The sequence below is a fragment of the Stegodyphus dumicola genome, chromosome 6, assembly GCF_044657685.1.
Source record: "Stegodyphus dumicola isolate Sdum_Otavi_A_Nest chromosome 6, ASM4465768v1".
Classification (NCBI taxonomy): Eukaryota; Metazoa; Arthropoda; class Arachnida; order Araneae; family Eresidae; genus Stegodyphus; species Stegodyphus dumicola.
The window spans coordinates 8,315,685-8,337,509 of NC_140773.1; the positions used below are offsets into that span (position 1 = coordinate 8,315,685).

The following is a 21,825-nucleotide window of genomic DNA, read 5'->3' on the forward strand; positions in this document are numbered from 1 at the left end:
TATTTACGAAATAATTAATTATGTTTATAAAATTATATACTTAATTGATAATTTTAATTAACCATTGATAATTATTTATATTTGTGAAAATGCATTGACGTATTACTTAAATTTTAATGAATTATGTTTGGTTTTAAGCTTTAAAAATATATATTGTTTTATGTTTTAGGCGTCAAACTTTTTATATTCCTGTTAATCTGAAAATTCCTATGTTCAATAATAGTTGTCTCCATAATGATTTTAGCTTTAATTTAGTGGGTTCTTCGCCACTGTTAGTATTAACAGTGAAGAATAAGATATAATCTAAAGTTAGATTTGCAGGTGTAATTTTTCGACATTAAAATTCCAACCTTGGTGTTCACTACTGAAACGTAGGTAAATATATGTGCATGCAGAAGAAAGAAGAAATTGCCTTCTTGTTAACCAAACGACATAGTCAGAAAATGTTGATTTTGATTTTTCTATTAATGATCGCATCTCTAAACTTTTAGCCGAATGTCAGTTCTGTACATTAGCAAGACAAACTGCATTAACCAGAACAAACCTTATGCCCGGAAATAAGAAATTTACAAATTAATTATTACTTTGTTGATCGCCAGTCTGCTTCTGAAATTACTTAATGTATTTTCTTTGGCTAATTAGATTTTAAAGATTTTGCAAATCTATAACAGTTTTTCTGCTCTAGTTAACAAGCCAAATTAGCCTTTATTTCCCCTTACCCTTTAAAGAGTTTAATTATTCTTTGTATCTCATTCACTTTTCCACCGGCAGTTTGTGTGAAAAAGTCCATTACTTACATTTGACTAGAAATGTTTGGCTTTCTGAATCACATTGACCCACTTGAATATCTGTTCGTCGTATTTCACCACCCGCAGCAAGTAATGATCTCGGTACGAGAACATAATACTCGTATGTCATAAAGCAAACTGACCCTGACCCCATCCAAAACTGTCAGGGTATCTTTTAATTTTTATAGAAACTAAATAAAATTATAAAAAACGCATAAGGGCATAAAAAGCACAATTTTATTTTTAGATAATAAATTTACATACTGTTGAGAAATTTACTTTCCTCCTTGCTGCTGCGTAATCACTAAAGAGGATAAAAGCTATATGATCTCACGTATGAAGCCGATACTGTATAAATGCTCAAACTCACAGAGTCTGTACTTTTTGAATCTAAGGGCGTTAAATATGAATCCTTCATCTTTCATCACCTTTTAGAGCTCGTCAAGGAAATATCTACTCATCTTTTTAAAACATCACTGCAATATTGCCTCAGGACTCATGTCTTGCGCTCATTCTCTACGTGTTTTACGTAATTGATTTTTCCAAACATAAATGGGAACATAACTCTATATTAGCTTGCTATGCCAACGATACGGCGGTAAAAGTGAGCTCTATCCAACCCAATAATACCATCTCCAAATCCCAAGATTTTGTTTCAGCTATATAGGACTGGAGTTCAGAAAATACAGAATCAGCATAAGTGTCTCAATGTCTAAGTTCCTAACGGTAAGGAGACACAAAATAACATTGAACAACCTCAACTTTTTCAAGGAAACTGCCAGCCGTGAAAAGAATGCAAGTTATCTAGGAGTTATCATTAACCAAAAGTTCACATGGACTTGCAGGTCATAGAGAAAGCCTGTGATATCGTTAACCAGCTTCCTGGTTGTCCAGAGTTATATCTGGTTATACCTGTCCAGAGTAATTTCCTAAGAGTACTTAGGAAATTACTTTGGACTGTCTCTCTGCATAAGGAGAAGGGTATTACTAGGCAATATAAAACCAGTTCTATGCTACATGTCTACTCCCTAGGCGTCGGCCTCAAAGGCAGACTTCAAGCAACGCAGAATAAGATTCTGGGAAGAATTGTAAATGATCACTGCCTGATTAAAAACAAACTGATCCGCAACGGCTTGAAAATCGAACTATAGTGGACCACATTATTAAACTTAATAAGCTTTTCTTCTACGTTGGACTTAGTTGTAACGCTGCAACATTTTCAGACATATTTAGACGCCAAATAATTTGATAGATTTAATATATAATAATAAATAATTTGATAATTTGATTTTTTAGAGGATAATTTGATCAGACCATTTGCTACTCGCATTCTTAAGGATTACAACTTCGTAACTAGCTTTCACTGCCTAAGTTAACTTGTTTCCTTGCGCGGCGTGACTCTTGTCTCTTCTCACTTTCGATTACATTGGCTAACATGCAGTATAGGAAACAATGGTCACCTCACATTCTTGACCATTCTTGGAGTTTCATCTGCTAGCTCTGCCCTCAGAGACTTAATTTCTCTATGTAGCTTATTAAGGCCCTTTTTTGGGACAGCATAAGCAATTTCATAATCCGTATTCTTATCCAATATTGTTTATCGTCCTGATCTACCTATCTGGGGTATGTGTCATACTGGTAATTAAAGTGGCCGGCTGACGTAGTTCTCTCTAGTATGGTGCGGCGATGTAATGCATGGAACGTTGGCGCAGAATTATATCTGTCGAAGACGGGAACGGAAATAAAAATCTAGCAGATTGGCCCGGACAACATTTGATACTAAAAAAAGTATGTAATTATAGCCAAGTACCTGTTGATCTAACGTAATGGCAATTAGACCATATTCACATAACGCAGCAGTTTATACCAATGACGTTTTCACCTGTTATCCATCTCGCGTTTTCTCTTTGAAGTTATAGGCTGTTAAATTATAGGTTGCTATAGGTTGACATTCCCTGTTCATCTCTTTTGCAAACTCAAGAAAATCACCATTTAAATACTTTTGTTTGGCTTGCACCAAGTATTCTTCTTTGGTAGGCATTACGTTTCACAGTACGCAATTTCTCTCAACAAGACCCAAAACCGAATAACACATATATACACCGCATCTCTTACATGATATTGTATGTATATATCTACCAATGTAAGCAACATTTGTTATGATTAGATTTTAAAATTATTTTAATTTTAAATGAATGTTTGGCATTCTTAAAGGGTTTGTTGTGTTGAACATGTAGAGATATTAAGATTTTTTTGGAAGCAGGCAAGATGAAAAATGAGCAATCGCCTTCGCCGGGAATCGAACCACAGACCCTTGGAATACCAGCCCAGCGTACAGAACCACTAGACCACGAAGGCACGCTAGAAAGTCGGTAGAAATACTTTATATAATCCCGCTTTTAAAGCGCGACTTGGTTTTTTTTAGGGGACCCAATCGCCAAATCCTGGGTGAGGAGAATCATCAACCAACACTGTAAAGATCATGACTTATAAAGATCGAGACTTAAAGAGAACGTGAAATATAAATAATAGGACAAGAACTTGCATTTTACGGTGTGGCAACAAGAAGAGGGTTCGAAAGATTTTGATATATTTTGTTTTAGAGAGTTTAAGATTTTTTAATATTTTAATAGTTGTAAGAGTTTTAACTGCAGTAGTTAACAGTTTAAAATTTTGATAGTTTAGAGCTGCAGTATTTATTTTTTTTGGTTCTGTTTTAAAATTTAAATAAAAGTATTTTGTTTATTCTGAAAAATTAGCTTTATTCTTCCTACAAGATTCAATATTCATTATATTGAAATGAGGAAAGGATTTTTACTGGCGCAGTCGACAGGATCGGAGTTTCCCCGCATATAATTACGAACCAAAATAACTCAGGTGAGAGCTCAATTTACCTTGGAAACGTAAAATAGTTAATTAAGATTATGAAAAGTTAATTATTGTTTCCGTCATGGAATCTTAGTTTATTTACTTGTCAAAGTAATGAATACGCCAGTGTTCAAATGTAATTTTCAAAGTAATGAATACGCCAGTCTTCAAATGTAATTTTCAAAGTAATGAATACGCCAGTGTTCAAATGTAATTTTCAAAGTAATGAATACGCCAGTGTTCAAATGTAATTTCGTTTGACTCGCCAGAGTAGGTGAACAACACATTAAGTATTGATTCTACTGATTGATTTTCGTGTCAAATAAAATTAAATTCATTGTGAATTATATTTAAATAGAAAAAGAAAAGAAAAAAAATAGCTTTTCATAAAACTAAGAGTCTATTGGCTGAATAAAATCGAGACATGGCTTTTATGGGACGTGGGAAAAAAGAGGATTTGCTGGCTTTAGCTGCTGAATTAGAAATTCAAGTAGATCCAAGTATGAAAATCGTGGCGATAAAAAATGAAATAATTCAAAGTGATACATATGATGAAGCATTTGCTAAAGAAGTGTTTTTAACGATTATTGAAGAGAGGAAAAGAAAAGAAGAGGAACAGCGAAGAAAGGAGAAAGAAGAGATTGAGGAACAGCGAAGAAAGGAAAAAGAAGAGATTGAGGAACAGCGAAGAAAGGAGAAAGAAGAGATTGAGGAACAGCGAAGAAAGGAAAAAGAAGAGATTGAGGAACAGCGAAGAAAGGAGAAAGAAGAGCTTGAGGAAAGGCGAAGGAAAGAAGAATTAGAAGCACAGCAGAAAAGAGAGCAAATGGAGTTTGAATTGAGGAAACTCGAAATTGAATCTCGTGTTCGACTAACACAAACTCCACCAACAAATGAAAATGGACATCATAATTTTGATTTAATTAAGCTTATTCCCAAATTCAATTTAAGACACGATGATATTGTGATTTATTTATCCTTATTTGAAAGACAAGCTAAAAGGACAAAGATTAATCCTAAAGATTGGGTTTCATGTTTATTGACTTTAATGCCATCTGAAATCATTCAATTAATTGGTAGGGAATCTGAAGAAAATTTTGAAGATTATGAGTACATTAAAGCCATTTTATTGAAGAGATTTAAATTAAATCCTGAAAGCTTTAGAAAAAAATTTGTGATGCACCAAAAGAGCGCTGAAAAATCATGGAGAGATTTTTGCTACGAAATTACAAGTTATTTTGAAGAATGGATCAATGGTCTTGAAATCACAAATTTTGCCGCGTTAAAAGACTTGATTATTACTGACCAAATTAAGAAAAGAGTACCCTATGAAGTAAGAGACCATCTTCTCGACGACTGGGCGAAGTTCGTTTCTCCAACCAAATTAGCTGATAAACTTGACGAATATGACAGTGTTCGTAATATCTCAAAACGGACTGGTGGTAATCCATCAGCAGACAGAACTAATAAAAAATGGCAACCTCATTCTCCTCTTCCAGAAAGAGCTTTCAGAAATAAATCGCTGTCCGCTGAAAACACGCCAAGAGTGTACCCATCCCGTAAGAGTGACGAACCACAAAAGCCTAGTTTCAAACTAACTTGCTATAATTGTGGAAAAGAAGGTCATACATCTAAGTTATGTACCAAAAATCGGATACCAAGAAGTGCTTCTGTAACAGCACAAAACAACTTAATACAAACACAAGCACCCCTTACAGAAAAAGAAAAACCAGAAGTGCTAACTGCCAAGATCTCTATTCCTGTCTCAAAATCAGTAGACGTATCTAGAAACATAGATGAATTAAAACTGGTCAAAGTTAAATGTGGAGATATTATTCTAAATGGAATCGTAGACACGGGAGCACAAATTTCAGTAGTCCGTGAGAAATTGGTTGACAACATACCTTGCGAAGGAGAAAGTAAAATAGAGATATCTTCTGCTTTTGGTGAAAACGAAATTACTCCACTAAAGATTTTCCAGATGAAAATTGACGATGATTTTCACGGTAGAGTGTCCATTAAGTGTGCTGTTTCAAAAAAGCTAGTTACCGACTTGCTATTGAGTTCTTCAGCTTGTGAAACACTCTGTGGAAATATCGAACTGTGGAACTGTGATCGTCATTGGGATGCATCCCCCTTAGAGTACAAAGAGACAGATGATAAACCGTTACCAGTTGAAGAAAATACTACCAATTTGGCTGTTGTTAATCAGCTTTCCCAAGAAAACATAGAGTCTGGGAAAACAACGAATAGAGTAAGACTAGAATTCAAGACACATCAAGAACAAGACGAAACTCTGAAAAAATGCTTTGAATGGGCAAATAAAAATCAAAATTCATATACTTTCGATGATGGCATATTACTTGATTCCGAATATATCTGTGGTGAAAACATTAAGCAAGTTGTGTTACCTTTAGAAAAAAGAAGGGAAGTCCTAAGAATGGCACATGAAATCCCTCTTGCCGGCCACCTCGGTGAGAAAAAGACAATTCAACGAATCAAGTACTCATTCTTTTGGCCTACTATTAAGCAAGATGTTAAAAAATTATGTGAAAGTTGTAAAGAACTGCCCTTTACAGAAATAGAGAAAACAGAAATGATAGAAGATAAAATTGTTGAACAGGAAGCACAGAAGGAAGAAATTATAACTGAAGAAACTAAGAGGGTAGAAACAGAAGATGAACTCAAAGAGGAAAAGTTAATTGACAGCAAAATAACAGATGTAGAAATTATTCCACCTGAAAGTAAAAACGAATTTATGGGTGAGACTGAAATCCCAGTTGAAAAAGAAACTGTCAATGAAAGTGAAACTAAAGTGAAGCCAGTAACCAAAACAGAAAATACTGATGATGCTGAAACTGCAGCTGAAAAAGAAATAATTGCAGATGACAATAAAACACAAGTAAATCTTGATTATGAAAACATAGAAGAGAAAGAATATATTGCTGAAATTGGAAACGAGAAGGAAAAAGTAGATGATAAAAAGAATGACTTAATAATCCATAAGGAAAGTGTGAAAGCTGACTTAGTAACTGAAAATGAAAATGTAAATCACACAGAAGCTGCAGATCTTAAAACTGAAAATAAACTTGGAGATAACAGTGAACTATTACAATTTACTGAAAAAGAAATTCTGGATGGTAACAGAAACAAAATGTACAATAAGGGCAGCATAGATACTGTTGAACTGGGAGATGAAAAAGAAAGTCTGGATTATAGAACAAAAGTTGAAACTGAAAAGGAAAATGTCATCCACAATGAAACTGAAAACCACAGAAACCTTTCAAGTTTAAGGGTGAAAACATGGAAGATTGAACAGAAAGTTATTCGGATGACAGCGAAGAACTGGAAGACGAGAAAGAAACGGAAGGAATTGCTGAATTAATGGAAGAGCCCGAGTCCGAGGTAGACGATCTACATCATGTTGATGAAGAATTATTAGAAAAAGCAGTAGAAAAAATTGCTGAGATTTTTTTAGTTTATAGGACTTTCAGCAAGCACAGAAATCCCATATTTGAAGAAATTGATAAAGCTGAAACAATTGATAAATGGTATGAGCTACTTGACAAAGCCATTGGAAAGATAGAACAGAGGAAAGATGATAAGGAACAACAGCTACTAGGATTGCCTACCATAGGTAAGAATGATAATAAACATAGGCCATTTACAAAAGAACTGCCCATAGCATTTTTCAGCAAGAAACTAACGCCCTGTCAACAATGATGATCAACCGTCGAACGAGAAGCATTTTGTGTCATCGAAGCCTTGAAAAAATTTGACACATGGATTTTCGGTGCCAAAGTGCAGATTGTGTCTGATCACAATCCCCTCACCTACTTGACCCAAAGCGACCCTCATGGTGCTAAACTGTCTCGTTGGGCCTTAGCGTTACAACGGTATAACATGACTGTGACATACCGCAAAGGGAGTTCACATGGGAATGCTGATGCTTTGTCAAGGTTAGCTGTTAACTCTTTCTCTCTCAATGAACTCTGAGCAACATTGTCTCTACGGTGACGAATGTGCTTCTTGTGGGGGGACTTGTAAAGATCATGACTTATAAAGATCGAGACTTAAAGAGAACGTGAAATATAAATAATAGGACAAGAACTTGCATTTTACGGTGTGGCAACAAGAAGAGGGTTCGAAAGATTTTGATATATTTTGTTTTAGAGAGTTTAAGATTTTTTAATATTTTAATAGTTGTAAGAGTTTTAACTGCAGTAGTTAACAGTTTAAAATTTTGATAGTTTAGAGCTGCAGTATTTATTTTTTTTGGTTCTGTTTTAAAATTTAAATAAAAGTATTTTGTTTATTCTGAAAAATTAGCTTTATTCTTCCTACAAGATTCAATATTCATTATATTGAAATGAGGAAAGGATTTTTACTAACACCCTTTTAATTCGGGCGCTACATGTAGAGATATTAGGATTTTTTTGGAAGCAGGCACCTTCGCCGGGAATAGAACCGTGAACCTCTGGAATACCTGCCCACTGTGCAAACTATTACACCAGGAAGGCTCGTTAAGAAGGCGAGAGAAATACCTTATAAACATGTTGTTCAAAATAGTTCATACGTATATTCGTTCAGTCCTTTACATTAAAAGCAATTATTTGAATGTAGTGGATATGTGGACCAATCTGTAAATATTTGCTTCTGTACTGATCTCAACTAATAGTTCTCTCCGAAGGATGAGCAATGTTGTGAGAAACCTATTTCTCCTAATACAATAGATTTCTGTAGTATTGTTTATATTAACTTTAGCTTTGAAAATGTTCTTTCGTGTTGGACTTTAGCTGCTTAAAATAAATAGATAAATTTGTGAAGTTCATAAATCGTGTGTTTTGCTATAAAGTCTGCTTAAAGGCAAAAATATTTAGTATATACAATGGCAATGGACTAAAAGCTTAGTCGGAATAAACTATATGAATTGATACAATTAGCAGGTGTTTTTACCTCCTCCATCATTAAGAACTAAAGTAAAAGATTAACTTTGAATGCATTAGTTACTAAAACACAATTATAACAACATATAAATTAACATTAACCCTATAAGTCGCTAAACTATTATATACTCTAAAAACTGTTACTTTTTTATATTATTAAATACGTAAACATGCATCTTGAAATACATCCAGAGAATTAAATTAGCATGTAAATTAGTCCATTTATTTATCGATGTGTCTTCAGAGGGTCTACGGGATATGTGTTGTGACTTTAGCAACATTTTAAGAACGAATTCATGAGCCGGGCCGAATGGTTGTTGGGTACGTAATTTATTCGTAAAAACGGGAGAGTCGGTATTTCTAAATCGTTTTTTGCATGCTTAATAAAAGCTGATGAATATTATCATAAGATAAATGAACTATTTTATAAGATAACGTGTTTTAAAATAAATGAGCTTTTTATAAAAATAACATTATTATAATTTAAGTGAACTGTATTATAAGATGAATGAATTGTTTTGCAAATATTTTGTGAAACAACATATCGAGTAAACTAACATACCGCTTTTACAAATTATATGCAATGATTTCTTCTTTTCAGGAGACATCCGTGTCAATATGCATCTTGAGCTAATGACTATGCACACAATATGGTCCCGTGAGCATAACCGTTTGACTGACGAACTGCAAAAATTGAATCCTACTTGGTCCGATGAAAAATTGTTTCAAGAAGCCAGAAGAATTGCCATAGCTGAAATACAACTGATTACTTACCGAGAATTTTTGCCAGAGATACTTGGTAATTGTGCAGGAAAATCTAATATTGCATTTGTTAAAATACATTGCACTTCCAAAGAATCTTTCTTGCTCATATGCTATTTAACATATACAGAGGCTGTTCACACATTTTTTAGACGATGTATATTGTATTCACGAAACTAAATTACATAAAATTCTTGTGTTTTAAATGTTCTATTTGACATCCCTTATTCTGAACTATCTTTCGACACCGCAAATTCCAGGATAATAATGCCTTTTGAAGTGGAAAAAGAGGTATTCTATCCCATTCCTCCCAAACAGCTTTCCAGAGTCCTGTTAGGGTTTGGGGACAACGTTTGGATAATGCAGTGTTTAAAAGTCCGAAAGCACAAAAATCCATAGGTGACACATCGGGAGATTTAGTAGGGATATCGGTGAAGGGTATGGCCTTGATACCAGTTTTTTGTTCCATTTCTTTTAGGAAATTTACAGTGGATTTTGATGTGTGACTGCTAGCTTTGTCCTGATGGAGTCTCGCAGATGGATGGCACTGTGGATAAAGCGATGGTATTTCATTCAGAAAATGGGCTATAAAATATGTTCCTGATAGCATTATAATTAGTAGTTAATCTTGACATTTTTTTGCATTCTTTATTTTTAACTTTCCATTATAAGAAAAACCAGCAACAATCATGAATCCCTTAGAAAAACTTTCTTTCGATTCTTTGAACCATGTACTTAAATTTTTTTCTTCCCTTTTATGATAATAAATGGCTCTTTTCTTGTTACAATCATTTAAATACACCCATGCTTCATCTATTGTGACAATTGTTTTCCATTTTTCTTTGGATAAGTGTTTCTCATATAGAATTCTGCAGCGTGTCCTGCGTTGAGCGATATGCTTTGGAAGAAGACGATGCACATTGCGTTTTTTCGCTTTCTTAGGATTTAAATTAACGTTTATCATTTTGTTTACAGTGGACACCGAACATTTTAATGATTTTGTAACTGTCCTTTGACTAGGGGGATTTTCTTTTAACATTAAACAACGTACCTTTGCAATAGTCGAATATGTCCGTTTTTTCCTTGGATACTTATTTGGAATTTGTGTCTCACTTGAGGCTCCAATTTGACGTTTCTTTCCTTTCTTGTTGATGATATTACCTATTGACGCTTTAGATATCACAAAACCATGACCCTCACATAGTTCTTGGATAACTGAGTATGCATTTTTTTCTTCCGAAAGAGCATAAATGTAGCCTTCGAACCACTGCTTTATTAAATTCGCCATTTTGAATAAAAACAAAACTTTCAAGCCACAGACGATGATTTTGACTTTTAAAAACATAGTGCAATTGCAATTGCTTCTTTTGTAGCAATCGAATTTTTATTACCGCTTACCAAAATCGTCTAAAAAATGTGCGAACAGCCTGTGTATTACATTGAAAGAAAGGATGTTCTTTCACGTTTAAGTTTGCGAGATGAGGCACTTAAATGGATGCTTTATGACAGAATAAAAAGCAAATTTCTATTGGTGAAGAAACTGCCATTTAATTCTAATCTACTCATTATTGATTTCACGTGATCGCAATTAGTGTGGAATAGTATGGAATACGAAGCAAATTTCTCTCGGGATGAAATTACCATTTAATTCTAATCTATTGATTACTAATTCGACAAGCTGGCAATTAATCGCTGTCAGCCTTTTAGAAACGTAAATTCAAGATTAACTTTGTTTCTTATTTCGGATATTCTAATGGTCCATACTTTAAAATTAATTAAAAAAAGAGATATGCATCTTTATATGTATAGAAATCGTGGAATAAAACGAATTTAGCCTGTATTTTGCATAAATAGAAGAGATGAAAGTTTGTAAGACGGTTTAAGAAACATATATCAAATAAGAATTGAAAAGTCTGAAATATTTAAGAGATCTAAGAAGCGCCGGAACGTTTACATCGCCAAACGTTATTAATTAGTCTTAGGTTCAAATCCTTGCGAGCTGCCTGGCTGCAAGGGAGATCTCGAAGGATTTCTAATATGTAATGTGAATGCAAGCCAGTTTTCCTTAACACGCTCTTAAAATGCTCTCTTGTAGTAAGATGTATCAAGAATTATTTTCCCATAATCAATTAACCTGAGGTAAGATATTTATAAAGATGAATTTGAGGAATATGTCTGAGGTAAATGTTAGTATAAGTCTGTTTTATACTTCTGTTATAGCGATTTATTTAACTAGTGAAAAGATCTTCCAAAGAGTTTTCCAAACTAAAGACAGAATACGTTGCCATAAAATTGATCGTAAACAGAACAAAGCTGTTCAGCAAAGAAATATATCTATCTTTATCAGTAACAAATATAAAAATACGGTATTTTCGAACTCGATGCTAAAGATTCTTATCACCAGCTTAAATAATTTTTCTATCTATCATTCACAGATTTGTTTGATATGTGTTTCTAGTGATATTCTTTGTAATATATATATTACTGAAATCAGAAATGTAGCATTAAATTTCTGATTATCATCACTGCACACAGAATATTTTTAATTATGAAAATTTACAAATGATCAAAAACGAATCTAAGAACAACGTAATATTACTATTGAAAATTATTGAACTGTATTATTTACTAAGGTCGATATGCTTGTGAGCTAAAGCTAAATTCTAAATACTTAGTCTTTCCAGGTATCTAAATATTATTGACATCTCAGATTGTAAGTAGATTTTTTTGCAAAGGTTTCGATTTGAAATGTGAGTTTTTATTAAATTTTCCATCACCAAACGTTTACAAATTAATCCGAAATAGAAATCTTAAATCCTAATAGCACATATGAGACCAACCACATTTCCTTACATTTGACGCCCTCCAGATACGATGAGATATAAATTTTCATCAAAGTTTCATAATTTTAGCACATATCTGTCGTGAAAGTAAACCCCCAAACTATGAATTTAGTTTAGATCAGTCATCTTCATGTGGAACAATTTTATTTTCTTGAATCTGGCAGCACTGCCCATAGAAGCAGGTGACGAATCGCGAACCCAAATATACCTCTAACAAGTTTCACTGTATGTTGTGTCGTATGTTTAAAAATGTTTTACTATAGATTTATTATCAACTGAAACTTGTGAAGTGTGGGCCTAATAATAGCACCAACTAAAAGAAAGAAATAAAGAGCAAATTGTTGAAAATCATAAGGAGGCTAAGGAATCGAACAACTGTAGCAAGGGCTTACGATATAGTAGAGAAGATGTTAAGAGGTTGGAGAAAGAATGATGATTCTATTAAAAATGACAACGAATAAATATTCAATGGGAAGAGGAATAGCTTCGTGGCCAGATTTAGAAAATAACGTTGCAGTATGGGTATAAGAACAGAGTATTGTTATGTTGTTACAAAAAATGTAATTAGAGAATATGCATTGAAGGGCACGGGCCAGCCCAGATCAAAGTAAAGAATTCAAAGCAACAGTGGTAGGTGAAATTTTTATACAAGCAATACATCAAGAGAATTCGGAAAATGCCTGTAATGCAAATTACAAGCTGATTTCTCGTTATGATTGCCCCATTTACAAACTGCAGGTTTTTATTAATTATACCGTTTCTTCTAGCTTTTAGTATTTCATTACCGGCTTCAGTTAGTCTTAAGTAATTGTATGAAAATAAATATAATATATGCCAGTCATGTATTACATTATTGCTAATTTATTAAACATTCACTGATCATATATTGTAGGAAATAAAGAGATGGAAAAGCACAATTTACAAATAAAAGAAAACGAACCGTTTGATGGATATGATGAAACTGTTGATGCAGGTATATATAATGTATTCTCAACAGCTGCTTTCAGATTCGGGCATACCCTTGTTCAAGTAAGTTTTATTTATTTTCCCATTTAGGATCCTCTTTAAGATTATTATTACCCCAAATTCAAACTTCGCTAACAAATTTCTTCTCTTTTGCTTTTATCAAATCAAACGAAGTTATTTTTTCTTTAAGTAGATTGGGAAGCACTGTAAGAATTTATCACATTATATTTTGAAAATCGATGCATATGAAACATTCACTCAGTTTCTCACCTACGTTCACATCTGAAATGATTGAAATTGGTTACCGCAGAACTAACTATAAAAATTGTGTAAGGTTTTGGCAATGTTAAGGCAACTCGATTTGAATTGAATTCAAACTTAAATTTTTGCTTTCGAAGCAAGTGGTTTTAGTTAGTTAATTTGCTGAAAATATATATTTCTGATTTCCCATTAAAAAGGTATAGGTTTAGTTAAATCTAGACACCAGGAGGGAAGTGTTGCAATAAAGTTACAACAAGAGTACACTATTCCTGTGTATACTTTTACAAATATAAATAGCATAAAACATAGAGTCAGTTGCTTAATTACATGTTAGCAAAGATTTTGAGAGTCCAAGTTAAAGAAAGTATTGAATCGCACCACCATATTTTAAGGGGTGTTGGAACCCCAAAATCTTCAAAAAATTGTGATTTCGGATTTTTGCATTTTCAAATTCTCTACACTTTTATCCTTCTAAAAACACCATTATTTAATCTCTATGAAAATTAGAACTGTAAAAACATCTAGTTTTAATTTGTCATCTACTGCTTTGATCAATGAGGATTTTTACATAAAAAAGCGTTTTTCTCCAAACGTGACTTTTTTATACTCGATGTACCTTTTCTCAGGAACTACTGCTCACAGGTATCTAAAGTTTTTATGGCTTATTTATCAGGTTCTCTAATATTTACTGAAATGAGCATTTTGTAATAAACTTAGGAAAAAAAATTTAATTTTTTGTGTGAGAAAAGTACTAAATTTTACTATGCCTAACAAAATATTCTGTAATTTACTCTTAAATTCAAAATGCTTCAAAATCTCATTTCAGTATAATCAAATAGGTATACTTTAATTACAGAAAAAATTTCAAACTTGTATCTACAGCAGATTTTGAGAAAAGGTACATTGAAAATGGCCAGTTTAACATTGTCGGTATAGGGGTTTCTGATACCCCTTAAAATCTAAAATAACACTAAAAATAACGATATGATAAATGCATAGGTCATGCAAAATCCTACGCGGAAGGATGACTTCATGGAAGACTACAGAAATTGTCTCGAATTCATAGTACACTTAAGGAAAGCCACAAAACTCCTAAGATGACAATCTCTTCGACAGGATTCAAACACGGCTCTAACTGACAGCCTTGCCCACTAGAGATTGCACGGTAAAAACCTCTGAACACTCATAGTTCGGGCCGATGTGCGAGTCCAAGCGAATATGCTGATTTGCATAGACGTTTTCTTGTTTTTCCTCATGTAAGTACGAGCCAGATATCTTTAAAAAGTGCTCCATGGGGCATCCTTTCCTTTTCGTATGGTATTCTAATAGCGGATCTCGTTATAAACAAACAACTAACATTGTAAGGAGTCATTGGCTTTTCAAAAACTTTATTAACGTCATTAAAATTGTATTAGTCACTGCTGTCACTGTAAATTGTATTAGTCACTGTAAATTCAGTTTGACCATGCATTTATCGCATTTCCCGCTATTAGTCAGTGAGATTTCCAAAATTTGAATGGTACATCTAATGCTTTTAGAAGTCTTCCTCCAGCTGGACGAATCCTAGATAGTCCTTTTCAATAATTAGTTCTTCTGATGTTTCGGAAATCTGATAATTGGGCAATAGATGTCGTCTGTCTATTAAAAATTTCTTATAAAACTCCCCATGTAACTATATTTACGAAACGACATGCAACAGTAACAATTTATTCGAAAGGGGAGAAACCTTCCTGTCCACATACCAGAAGGCTTTAACTGATTTTCGTAAAGAACGGAAAATCAAAACCGAGGCACATTTCGAAGGTACACGGAATAGCAACTTCTTCACTGGACTAGGGGGCTCATACACCTTAAACCCCTTATGATCTTCGAATATGTGACTGTTGCAAGAATTGGAATATTTTATTTATTTTAAAAGCAATTACTTCCAACGTTTTACAGCTGACTACATAATATAGCTGCTTTGGAAACTAGTAACCATAAATCTTATGTTGCCACAAATATTTTTGTAATTTAATCCGCTTTGTGACAAAATTTTTCGCCATGTTTCCACCTTGCGGGCATGATATTTTTAAAATGGTTAGTGGTGCATACTTGAAATTGGATGGAATTCTTTATATGGGCACTATTTTCTGACTGAACCAAAAATCTGATGAATATTTTAATATTAAAAAATTTTATGCACGAAAACATTACAGATTTTTTTAATAAAATACATTTCATAAGTTCAACTCCAAATAAATAACAATTTAACAGGAAATTCTTAGAATTTTGGGTTCACAGTACTTTCCAAATCTTTTAAAAACGACATATTAAATATGGAATTAAATTATGCAACAGAATGGCTTAAAATGTGCGCACAGCAAGGTGGAAACATGACGAAAACGTTTGTCACAAAACGGATTAAATTATAAAAATATTTGTGGAAACACAAAGTTTCTGATTACTTTTTCAGAAAACTACTATATTATGTAGTCAGCTGTAAAAGGTTGGAACTAATTGCTTTTATAATAAATAAGTAATCCTAATTCCTACAACAGTCACATATTTGAAGATCTTATGGGTTTTAAGGTGTATGAGTCCCCTTAACAGAAAATACGGTTATCACAGCGTTCGATAAGGGAGACGTTTAAATTACTATTCAGGGAACATGGATTTGATTATTATTTAACACAAGAAATGTGTACTTAACAAGAAATAACGAGAGAATTGACAAAGCAAAACTCAGATGGAACTTAATCCGATAGAAAATTAAAAAATAAATTATAATATAACAGTTTATTTGGATAGATCTTTCTTGGCATGCTAAAAAGCAATGAAAAAAATTATTATCCTTTATTTACTCGTATGTGAGTCTTATTTATGTTTCTTTTAAATAATCTTCAAATCTGATTACTTTACTTAGAGTATCTTGGAGTTCAGAGGGCCAGACCATAAATTGAGAAGCAAAATTCCTTTACATAAAACTTATATGAATCCAAGCATTCTCTACAAATGTGGATTGGATCATGTTACGCTGGGTATGGCTTCTCAAAGAACGCATCAAGTAGAGCCTTATACTACGACAGAGGTAAATTAATAAAACTTTCAAAACTAATTTATATTTTTTACCATTTAACGCAGTAGGGGTGTTTTATTAACGTAATTTTATGAAGATAAATTTTTATGTTGTTATATCATAAACATGTTAGCAGGTTATTCCGGTACAGGTCAGTTCGACGCCAACGTTTCGACGCCAATGGTTCGACATCAGCGTTTCGACGCGTGGTCAACGAGATCGTTTCGTCAACGAGATCGTCAGTTCGACGCCATACTTTTTTTGCTTTTGTTAGACGCCATACTTTTCGTATTTTTATTTTTAGAATAAGTTTGCATCATCATTCAAATAAATTTGGTGTCATTATCATTTGGTGTTTCACACCCCACATTGTGGGAATTCATAGATGGTCTCAGGCGTTTTCAAAAATCAATTGATCAATGTTATGAACAATTTGTACGTGGAGATGAACCACCGCACAAGCAGAATAGGTATCTGCGAGCTGATATGAGAATTAAAGTAATAGTTGAAGATTTTGAAAATCGAGAAATAATGGAATACCTGAAAGGTGTGGCGCATAATTTTGCAATGGATTAGTATAATAACAGTTCTGTGATGTAATCTTATTTATCTGCAATCTTATTTATCTGTAATTATATTTGTCTGCAATATAATATAACTACTTTGTAACTATATGTTTATTTACCATTTGTGTATTTTGCCTTTTTGATGCTGTTTTGTGAAATAAATAAATTTAAAAAAAAAAAGAAAAAAACCTCCCACATGTCCGAAGGCCTTGGCGAGGGGGCTTCTCCCTAATCTGGAACACAAACAAAAATCTAGAACACTTTCACACATATATTTATTTCAAATATGCATGCAAACAATCGCTAATTCAATAAATAAAAATCAGTCATATTACTTATTTATATTACTTCATATTTATTCTAAAAATAAATAAAAATACGAAAAAAAATTATGCCCTCGAACTACCCCTGCGTCGAAACGTACGGTGTGGAACTACCCCGGTGTCGAAACTTTGGCGTCGAACCGTCGGCGTCGAACGACCTGCTTCGGGTTATCCCCCCTTTTTTTTGGAAGCATAACATTGTAGATATAAAATAGTAATTTCACATATATTAGCGATGATAAAATAAAATGAATTTTGATTTCACAAGGTTGCGGAGCAACGGCAATTTGTTGATAATAATATCTATTACTTGTATAAACATATTCATTATTTCCAGGTTCGAGGAAGATTGTTACAGCATTACTTTGAGAATCATGGTCATGATTTAACTGCAATGTCGATTCAGAGAGGAAGAGATCACGGTTTACCTTCTTATACAAAATGGCGCAAATATTGTGGTTTATCAGAGGTAAACACATGGGAAGATCTTTATGAAATTATGACTAAGAATCGAGTTGATGACCTGAGAGAAATGTACATGTAAGTGAAGCGTATAGGGTAAAAATTCTATATTTTCAAACTTTTTACAAATTTATATTCTTAACTGACCATACAATCATGTTTTATGTGAGAACATTTGTTTAGAGCATGCGCACAAATTTACGACATCAAATGTATGTAAACAACTAGTTATATCTCATGGCATTTTGTTGTCAGTAAAATATAATTCAAATAGCCGAACTTTTCCCTCCTTAAAATTTCCTTCCAGTAATATAATAAAAGCTTATTTTTAATTTCAAATGCGAGAACGAATATGTTGGTTCTATGCAATGCTATCAGTACTAAAGACTGAAGCTTTATAAGTAAATTCTTTCAAGAGTCGAATGAGATATAATCCTGCCTTTTATATTATTGATATTAAATCGGAATATGACTTATAAATTGCTTCTCTTTCATTTTCCCTTTACTATATAGTGTCAGTGGTTTGACATTCTGTCATATTGCTTATAACATATTCTATGAATAATTTTTGTCCTTCTAGTTTAAGATAATTATCATTACATTACTATAATACATTGCAAAGTATATTTAATTTAGGTCTAAATAATATTTAAGAGGGAAATATTTGACACAAATTTATAGCCATACGATGTATTTAAATAGTAAATTCAAAATTTATCAAATAATTTAAGTTGTGATTTATTTTGAAATTTCAAAAATGAGAGAGATATATGGATGTCATATATTCAATAAATATAATACGTTTGCTAGCTAAATTACTGTGATATACAATATTCTTTATATAGAATATACTAAAAATTGCTCTCAGTTTTAAGATTTTTAGCATTCTAATTTATCCAATAAATTTTGTGATAGTATTCTGGTGATATTTAAATTGTAAAAATGGTATGTTTAACATTCAGGTCTGTTGAGGACATCGATCTCATTCCTGGGGCATTAGGAGAACATCATGAGAAGGGATCATTACTTGGCCCTACTTATCTTTGTCTCATTAGCAAGCAATTCCAGAACCTTCGAAGAGGAGACCGCTTCTGGTTCGAAAATCAGAAACAAGCTGGATCATTTACGAAAGGTTAGCTGTAAGCTTATCTTTATTTTAACTTAATATGTAAGTTCTGAACATAGTGGAGGCCAGGCATGTAGTACTGTCACATAAAGTTTAAATAAGCTTGAAGAAATTAAAGCAAAATTTGTAAATATTATTCATTCATATAATTACTATTATTGTTTAACATAAACAGAAACAATAGTTTTGTTTATTTCTCTTTGCTTCCTTGTACGAAGTAAAAAGGAACTATTGTAATCGCGAAAAATTTCAGGCAGCATATTTCAACGAAAATATCCATTTTGACCACTATCGAATGCAATTAGACGATGTTTTTGCGTGATATCTGTACGTAAGGACAGAATAAAAGACTCGTTTCCTCCAAAAAATTATAAAACTGCTTTAAAATGAATTCTGAAGAGAATTTTTCGTGGCGTCTGTACGAACGTATGTACGTACGTAAATACGTATCTCGCATAACTCAAAATCGAGTAGCCTCAGAACGTTGAAATTTTGTATATACGACTGCTATAATATGTAGATGTGCACCTCGTATTTTGGTTGCAATCGGCCGCACCAAACGTATATAAATATTTATATATATATATCCACTCTGTTACCCGGCTCAGTGATCTCAGTTTCTTTACTCTTATATGTTTGTAAATTGTACATTATTTTGCTTTAAAAATGCTTGAATTATGTTGTTTTTATCTTCCGGTTAAGGTTTTTATGCCTTTAGTAAATCTGTGTGCAATAGTTTTAGAATTATCAACAAATTTAAAGTTGTTTAAGTGCCGCTAAGCCTTTTTTTTTTACTGCGGCCATTGATTGTTTACATTTGAAACAGCAGACTAGTGGATTTGTTGCCAATCTAGAGAAACTTAGCTTCGCAACAACAAAGATAACGCCTTCATTTATTATTGCCAATTAAATCATGCTGAATCCTTTCTGGAATTTTTTCGAGGAAATAAGTGTTTAAGATTTACTTCGTAATTTTTAATATAGATATTTTGACTTTTATGTATTTTTCCTTCTCGCGAAGTCAGAACTGAATTAATTGAATGAAAAATACTCAATCGTCTGTGTAAAACTGTTTTTTTTTGTTTTGTTTGCTTAATTTCTTTTATACATCGTTCTAGCTTTATTATAGTATTTAAATAGAACATGTGGCAACTATTAGATAATTCTATTCTTTAAATGATATAAATTTTGTGCATTATGAGTTATAATATGAACGAAATATAATACTGTTATGTCAATCTACCGCCAGAGTGTCGCTATGTTAAACAAATACTAGAGTGAATTTTAAAGAATGCAGTTTATGCGCTGTCTACGAAGTAGATTTAATTCAATCCAATAAATTTAAATGAAATGCAAGACAAAATGCGTATAATTTAATATTCCGTACAAGGAAGTCATGTGGTGTACACATCAGATTTTTAATGAATAGTTATACGTAGAAGATCTGTATATATAAGTTAACTATATGTGACTAGTTTGGTGCTCTTTAGAATTCAGTTAGATTACGCATAGAAGGCCATGGTGTTAAGATTTGAGTAAGTTCGTGTTTTTCAATTGTTGTTTTAAATAGATTTTCAGTTTTCGACTACTTAAGGCTCAGATTTGACTTTTTTACTTATAGAAATCTCTATATGTATTTTTTCATTTTCTTGGTATTAAACGTTTAGTTTCCATAATCAGGGATCTCCCAAATTTTTAGTTTTGTTTAAATGACTCTACTTGTACTTGCTTTTAAATTTCAGATTAGCATATATTGGTTTTTGACCAATTTTGTTTTTGAATTTCAATGTACATAATGTAAAATTCAATGGTTTTCTAATTGTTATTTTTGCACAATATTATGTTTTACTCTTTTTCCGAAGTGTTTCGGAAATGTGTAGAGAAAGTTCTAGTACATTTGAGATTCGAGCTTTCGGTTTTATATGAAGTCTTTAATAAAAATTTGATGAAATCGTTTTACGGTTTTTGATCTCAAATGGTCCAGAAAAACGAAACATATTTTCGAAACACAGTAATCGACTTTTATGAAGCTTTGATTCCTTCTTCCCTGATGAGTTCTGAACTGGAGTTTCAATGAAAGGAGATTAATTTTTGATTGTATATTATTTTCCCTTTCGCATTTTTATTTTTCGAGATTGTTCTACCATGAATTCTTTCTTTAATTGGATTAGTTTTGATATTGTGTTATACCTCTTATGCACGGTTGCAATGATTTTGTTATAGAGGACTTGCCTTGTTTTTATTCCAATTTAATAATAACTTTAGACGCTTTAAGTTTAATTTAACTATATATAGAAATTTAAAAAAAAACTTTAAAAAATTAAAATAGAGTGTATGAAACCCGATAGGTAAAAACGCTTTTCTCAAATTGCACGCAAAATAATTGGTTTATTTGAGTTAAATTTGAAATTCCAAAAATTCAAACGCTAAAAACTTTGTTGTTCAACATACAGAGAATTTGTATATTTTGGCAATTTTCAGCAAGATAATTCATTGAAAATTACAAATTATGCTTCCAAGCAAAACAACATGAATTTTTAATGTGGAAACATACATGCACGTCTGGGAGGCATATTTAGGGAAAGTGTCGTTAAAAACAGAAGAGGCACTTTTAGCTCTTCATTCGTATACCCACTTAGTGATTTTGTTGTGGTCTTTTGCAACATTCTGTGAAATTCAGAAGAAAGGTGAAATGGGCAATCAACACCGTTTGGAGTTTGTAATGAAATGAAGAATCGTCGAGAGACTAGACACAGGACACTATTATATATTTGTAAATTGTACATTTTTTGCTTTAAAAATGATTGAATTATGTTGTTTTTATCTTCCGGTTAAGGTTTTTATGCCTTTAATAAA

General features: G+C 32.6%; 1 protein-coding gene across 3 annotated transcripts in view; it reads left to right on the forward strand.

Moving 5' to 3' along the window:
• The window catches only part of LOC118180844 (immunomodulatory peroxidase-like), a 109,173-nt gene that overhangs the window by 76,233 nt on the left and 11,115 nt on the right, over positions 1-21,825 (forward strand). For all 3 annotated transcript variants that reach the window (XM_035349900.2, XM_035349897.2, XM_035349898.2), the window contains exons 11-15: positions 9,204-9,401; positions 13,100-13,236; positions 16,340-16,504; positions 17,719-17,921; positions 18,806-18,975. In XM_035349900.2, coding sequence (XP_035205791.1) covers positions 9,204-9,401; positions 13,100-13,236; positions 16,340-16,504; positions 17,719-17,921; positions 18,806-18,975 — 873 coding nt within the window. The remainder of the gene's footprint in view (positions 1-9,203; positions 9,402-13,099; positions 13,237-16,339; positions 16,505-17,718; positions 17,922-18,805; positions 18,976-21,825) is intronic.